Source organism: Eriocheir sinensis, chromosome 15 (assembly GCF_024679095.1).
Source record: "Eriocheir sinensis breed Jianghai 21 chromosome 15, ASM2467909v1, whole genome shotgun sequence".
In the NCBI taxonomy this organism is placed as follows: Eukaryota; Metazoa; Arthropoda; class Malacostraca; order Decapoda; family Varunidae; genus Eriocheir; species Eriocheir sinensis.
In genome coordinates, this window is record NC_066523.1 from 6332581 (window position 1) to 6340080 (window position 7500).

General features: G+C 40.2%; 1 protein-coding gene across 2 annotated transcripts in view; it reads right to left on the reverse strand.

Moving 5' to 3' along the window:
• LOC126998844 (uncharacterized) overlaps nt 1–7500 on the reverse strand; it is a 30273-nt gene that overhangs the window by 22089 nt on the left and 684 nt on the right. For both annotated transcript variants that reach the window (XM_050860994.1, XM_050860993.1), the window contains exon 2: nt 31–108. In XM_050860994.1, coding sequence (XP_050716951.1) covers nt 31–108 — 78 coding nt within the window. The remainder of the gene's footprint in view (nt 1–30; nt 109–7500) is intronic.

Sequence of the window (7500 nt, forward strand, 5' to 3'; positions counted from 1 at the left end):
GTATTATTATCATTTCCATTTATTACTTACACGTCGAAGTATGATATAATGATTACAATTGTCGCGCTTCCCAGCACCACTAGCCACGAGTGTCTCACCATCTTGACCCTGTCGAGAGAGAGAGAGAGAGAGAGAGAGAGAGAGAGAGAGAGAGAGAGAGAGAGAGAGAGAGAGAGAGAGATTGATACTCATATTAAATACATTGAAATAAATAATGTGAATCAAGATTTCTATAAGTACTTTATAAATACATCTTAATAAGAACATCTTCATAAGTAGATCTTTATAAGCATACATCCTAGCAACATAAGAACATAAGAACATAAGAACGCAGGAGTCTGCAAGAGGCCGGTAGGCCTATACGAGGCAGCTCCTTTGACCCTAAGCTCCCGTGTATCTAACCCCACCTAATATCGCTGTCCATGAATTTATCTAGTCTATTTTTGAATGTGACAATTGTATTGGCACTCACCACGTGACCGCTAAGCCTATTCCACTCATCCACCACCCTGTTTGTAAACCAATTTTTGCCTGTGTCCCTGTTGAATCTGAATTTATCCAGTTTAAACCCATTACTTCGTGTCCTACCCGGTTGTCTTACCAACAAAACCTTATGAATGTCTCCCTTATTAAAGCCCTTCATCCATTTATAAACCTCGATCATGTCTCCACGCACCCTTCGCCTTTCTAGAGAATGCAAGTTTAACTGTTTGAGTCTTACCTCGTATGGCAAGTTTCTCAACCCCTGAATCATCTTAGTCATCCTCCTCTGCACCGATTCTAACATTTTGATATCCATTCTATAGTAAGGTGACCAGAACTGAACCGCATAGTGGTGTACTACTGGGCTCAGTCTTATCTCCTACTCCTGTTGTTCATGAATCCTCTGATCTTTCCAAAACAAACTGTCCGTTCCACTCATACGCCGATGACTCTGTTCTGCATTACTCAACATCTTTTGACAGATGACCCTCCGTACAGTTACAAGACTATAGGCTGGAACCTACAGAGCACTTAACCTCAGACTTAACTCTAATTTCTGAATGGGGTATGGGGAACTAGGTGTCTTTCAATGCCTTAAACACTCAATTTCTCCACCAGTCAACTCGACACAATCTTCCAAACACCTATCCCCTATTGTTATCGCCGATTGGAGCCGATCGGATAAGTGAAGAGGTAAAAGGAAGGAATGGGTAAGTTTAGGTAGTGAGGTAGTGAAGATGGTAGTACGAAAAGAAGGCGGAACAAATAATAGGAGGTGAGGAGTAAATAAGATAAATAGGAAAAGAGTATGAAGGTTGTGGCTTTCATGGTGTAGGGACGCCTATCCTCCGTTGATATCCATGTACTATCGCAAAGGCCATTTATCGTCGGGAATGTTATGACATTACGGTCAGAGAGGTCACCAAATCCATTAGGCTGGCCTACACTCCATAAAAGCGCCCTTGTTCAGTGTCCTGAGTGAAACGCCATACAAGAGAGAATATGGTCTCAAGGAGAGGGGGAGGGGCAGATCGCTAAAGGTTTGACGACGGGATGACGTGTCTTCTCGTCTTCGCTGTCTGCCCCTGCAGGAGAACTTCACCTCAAGGAAGGACACGAGGAACAGAACGACGGAGACGTTTCAGGTGGAACCGAATACGTAATTTCATTCGCTTGCCGTAGTATGATTATATCTTTGCCTATATACCCAATTATAAACTGTATTGTTGTTGCCTTCGTTGCCTTCATACAATGTTGGACGTTAGATGTTAAGTCACATACAATGTAGGACGCCAAACGAATGTTAACGTTTGTAAATGTTAAGTGAAGTGCTTAGCTGCTCGTTGTGGTGCTCAGAAACACGGACGTTTTGAGTTTTATGTTTGTGAAGTTAAATGTTATTGTTGACATGTTTGACTACATTATATGGGGCGTCTACGAGAAGAGTAGTTTCATTGTCCTACCGCCCACACAACGGCGGTAACACCTATTATTTGATAACACTCACTTCTCACCTTCTTCTATATTAAACATCATAAGTCTATCCTGAACTCAAAATCTTAACTGGAAACCTCATATGTCTTCTCTTAATAAATCAGCTTCCTCGATCTTAGGCGTTCTGTATCGCCCCCACCAGTTATTTTCCCCCTCTCAGATGCTGTCTAGATATAAGGACCTTGTCCGCCCTCGTATTGAGTATGGATCTCATGTGTGTGGGAGGGCTCCACACCCACAGCCCTTTAGGATAGAGTAGAGTCAAAGGCTCTTCTTCTCATCAACTCTTCTTTTACTGACAGTCTTCCGTCTCTTAAATTCCGCAGCAGTGTTGCCTTTTTATCTTTCACCGATATTTTCATGCAAACTGCTCTTCTGAACTTGCTGTAGTCCGACACAAATTTAAAGTCAGTTTGGGTGGGGGCCCGTGCGTATTGTTTGAAATTGTGTATCAAATATTCTGTATATATTAAATAAGATTTGACAGCGCTATGGTCAGGGAACTCTCCGAGCGGTCCCCGTCCACACTGACTTAATAGCTGAGTATAACTGCATGCCTCCCACCCTCCCGCGGCCCCGCTGCACTCACTTGCTACTCAAGCTCATCTCTATACTGTCTAAATCCCTTACGCAAGAGAGAGGGAACTAGCATCTTCATTCTTTTATTCCTTTCACCGGTAAACCCTGAAACATCCTTCCTTTATCTGTTTTTCCTACGCCTACGGCATGTCTTCCTTAAAGAAAGGAGTATCAAGACACCTCTCCACCCGAAACTGACCTCACTTTTGGCCACTCTTCTCTACTTCGTTTTATAGGAGCAGTGCTGAGCGTTTTTTTTTTTTTTTTTTTTTTATATTTTTGCCCTTGAGCTGCTTCCTTAACATTATAAAAAAACTAAAGGTCTTGCTATGAACCAAACGATTAATTTTCTCCTCCCACTCACTCACCCCCACACAAGTGAAGCGAATATCTTCCTGTCAAGCCGTCAGAATACTTCAAAGAGCCAACCTCATTCACGTCTTCTGAGATGCCTGCGTGCTAATTTGGTAGAGCTGAGTAGGTAACGCAACCGGTACCATTACCTCTTAATGGTATATTGATACTGGCTCCAAACGTATTAACAGACCGGCCTGCCAAGCGCTCTATATTGTTACACCAGTGGGAGTAAGGGGCGTTCTGCGGCGGAGCTGCGAGTGGCTGGCTGAGCTGAAGGAGGACACACGTCCTCGCTGTCTCCTGTGTGCTTGCCTGCCTGTGTACTTGCAGAGTGCCCGTGTTCGTGCCCTCCGTTTGCCTTTATAGCCTGTACTGTGCCCAGTGGACTAGTGTAACGTGGTTGGAGCCTGTTATTAAAGCGAGGAACCTTGTGCTGTGCGTATCCTTGTCCCCTTCCTCTTGTCTCTCCTTGGTGTGCGGCCTGCTGTGAGTGGCGTCCTTTTGCAGTGCGTCTCCCGCTGTTTTGGGTTCACGACCCCATGTGTTGTTCGGCACGCCGCCTGCCTGCTCGTGGTTAGTGTGTTGTGGGGGGTGGCGTAACAATATTATTTCTTAATAACACAGCTCTGCTTCACTACCGCGTTCACGGGAGAGAAGCTGGATTCCCCCTCACGCACACACACTTAGTAGCACTCTCAGTCCCAGAGTATAGGCCAGTCAATAGCCCAACGGTCTTTGCAGGAGTCCCGCGGGATCGCAGGAAGTTCCACGGTGCCTCGTGATGCACTGAATCAAACGCCTCCTTGAGCTTGACAGCAAAGTCACTTACAAGTCAAGCCACTCTGCTTCCAAAACTGCGACCAGTACGCGCAGGGGCGGTTTGGGGCGGAGCAGCGGGATGACGTCACTGGATTCCAAATACCCACCAGTTCACGGGTGACTAAAGTTGCGGCCGGGTGTGCACTTTGGATGTGCATGCTCGCCTTCTTTCACCGCGCGTTCAGGCAAGCCACTGAAGAAAAAAAATATGCCCTTTTATTGTGCTATGCGTGACTAATTCCTATGTTTACAAACGGCGGTGTGGGGTGTGAGGGGGGGGGGGGGGCATGTTGTAGTGATTGGTTTAGATTAGTACGCCTTTCTTCGTTTTCTTTAAATCCCAGTTTCTGCATTCTCTGGCTTGGCACCAAGCAGCGTCACGCTTAAGCCACGCCTCTGCCGTGTCTCCTCCCAAAGAGCTGCGTATGACTCGACTTGATATAAGTGACTGCTTGACAGGCTGTAAGCAAGATCTAAGCAAAAAAGGTCGACCGACGCGCAGCCCATAGATGACATCACGAGGAGGGATCTTTCATTCTCTCTCAGGCGCAGTTCCTCTCCCATTCTCTTTCACAATTCAGCGGTAACTACACCTTTTCACCCTCAAATTAAAAAAAGTTGAATTTCAAATTAAAAAAGTTGAATTTCAAATTTAAAAAGTTGAAATTCAAATTTAAAAGTTGAAATTCAAATTTAAAAAGTTGAATTTGAAATTAAAAAAGTTGAAATTCAAATTTAAAAAGTTAAAATTCAAATTTAAAAAGTTGAATTTGAAATTAAAAAGTAGAAATTCAAATTAAAAAAGTTGAATTTCAAATTAAAAAAGTTGAATTTCAAATTTAAAAAGTTGAAATTCAAATTAAAAAAGTTGAATTTCAAATTTAAAAAGTTGAATTTCAAATTAAAAAAAGTTGTATTTCAAATTAAAAAGTTGAATTTCAAATAAGAAAGTTGAATTTCAAATTAAAAAAAGTTGAATTTCAAATTTAAAAGTTGAATTATAAATTTAAAAAGTTGAAGTTCAAATAAAAAAAAGTTGAGGTTCAATTAATAGATGAAGTGCAAGTCATAGAAAGATATATGTGCATGCCTACATACATAAATGCATCCATCCATATATATATATATATATATATATATATATATATATATATATATATATATATATATATATATATATATATATATATATATATATATATATATATATATATATATATATATATATATATATATATATATATATATATATATATATATATATAATCTACGTATGTGAAGGTATTCTATGTTTCATTATTTTTACGTTGCTACGTATAGCGTAATAGTGCGCCTCTCTCCCACTGAGCTCTAATACACATGGAGGGGTTATCTCCCCCGTCAGCGTTCGGCCGCTGGCCGCTATATTGAATGACCCGTACTCGGCGCCTCCACCATAGTAATTGAATGGGAACTCTGTAGCTATTTTGTTTTCTTTGTCTCACTCATTCCACATTCGCTCATTCCAAGGACTCATTCCAGAGCCCCTCACTCCACACGCATTCATTCCACTAACACTCATTCCACAAACACTCATTCCACAAACACTCATTCCACACACACTCATTCTACACGCACTCATACCACAAACCCTCATTCCACAAACACTCATTCCACAAGCACTCATTTCACAAACACTCGTTTCACACGCACTCATTCCACAAACACTCGTTTCACACGCACTCATTCCACAAGCACTCATTCCTCAAAGACTCACTCCACACGCACTCATTCCACAAATATTCACTCCACACGCACTCATTCGACAAGGACTCATTCCACACTCACTTATACCACAAACACTCATTCCACAAGCACTCATTCCTTAAAGACTCATTCGACAAATATTCACTCCACACGCACTCATTCCACAAACCTTCATTCCATAAATACTTATTCCACACGCACTCATTCCACAAGCACTCATTCCACAAATACTTATTCTACATGCACTCATTCCACAAGCACTCATTCCAAAAATACTTATTCCACACGCACTCATTCCACAAACCCTCATTCCACAAATACTTATTCCAAACGCACTCATTTCACAAGCACTCATTCCACAAATACTTATTCCACAAGCACTCATTCCACAAGCACTCATACCACATGTACTCATTCCACAAGCACTCATTCCACAAGTGCTTATTCCACACGCACTCATTCCACAAACACTCATTCCACACATACTTATTCCACACGCACTCATTCCACATGCACACATACCACATGTACTCATTCCACAAGCACTCATTCCACAAATACTTATTCCACACGCACTCATTCCACATGCACTCATTCCACAAATACTTATTCCACACGCACTCATTCCACAAGCACACATTCCACAAATACTTATTCCACACGCACTCATTCCACAAGCACTCATTCCACAAATACTTATTCCACACGCACTCATTCCACAAGCACACATTCCACAAATACTTATTCTACATGCACTCCTTCCACAAGCACTCATTCCAAAAATACTTATTCCACACGCACTCATTCCACAAACCCTCATTCCACAAATACTTATTCCACACGCACTCAATCCACAAATACTTATTCCACAAGTACTCATTCCACAAGCACTCATACCACATGTACTCATTCCACAAGCACTCATTCCACAAATACTTATTCCACACGCACTCATTCCACAAGCTCTCATTCCACAAATACTTATTCCACACACACACACACACACACACACACACACACACACACACACATATATATATATATATATATATATATATATATATATATATATATATATATATATATATATATATATATATATATATATATATATATATATATATATATATATATATATATATATATGATAAGTTTGTGAATGTATGAATTTATGTATGTATGTATGCACATATATCTTTCTATGACTTGCACTTCATCTATTAATTTGAACAACTTTTTAAATTTGAAATTAATTTTTTTTAAAATTTGAAATTCAACTTTTTAAATTTGAATTTCAACTTTTTTTAATTTGAAATTCAACTTTTTAAATTTGAATTTCAACTTTTTAAATTTGAAATTCAACTTTTTTAATTTGAATTTCAGCTATTTTAATTTGAAATTCAACTTTTTAAATTTGAATTTCAACTTTTTTAATTTGAAATTCAACTCTTTAAATTTGAATTTAAACTTTTTAAATTTGAATTTCAACTTTTTAAATTTGTATTTCAACTTTTTAAATTTTAATTTCACCTTTTTTAATATGAATTTCAACTTTTTTTTAATTTGAGGGTGAAAAGGTGTAGGTTATTTTCAAAGAAGGAAGTGTATCTGTGAATCTGTGTGTGTGTGTGTGTGTGTGTGTGTATTCGTACACACACACACACACACACACACACACACACACACACACACAGAGAGAGAGAGAGAGAGAGAGAGAGAGAGAGAGAGAGAGAGAGAGAGAGAGAGAGAGAGAGAGAGAGAGAGCATCGCTGTGTGAGTGTGACTGATTGAGTTGCCGACTAGCACTGCTGTTTTTTATACCCTGTGTTACGTCACGAGAAGGTAGGGGAGGGTGCGCGGAATAGAACGAATTTTGGGCCGCCCGTCGGTCGACCTTACTTACTTCAATCTTGGCTGTAAGCATCCCCTGTCGAAACTCGTGTAGGCGCTTCACCAGTACGCTAAGCGTTAGAATAGATCAGTTGTCAGTTTACTAGGCATGAATTTGGTCTCCTCTTGGCT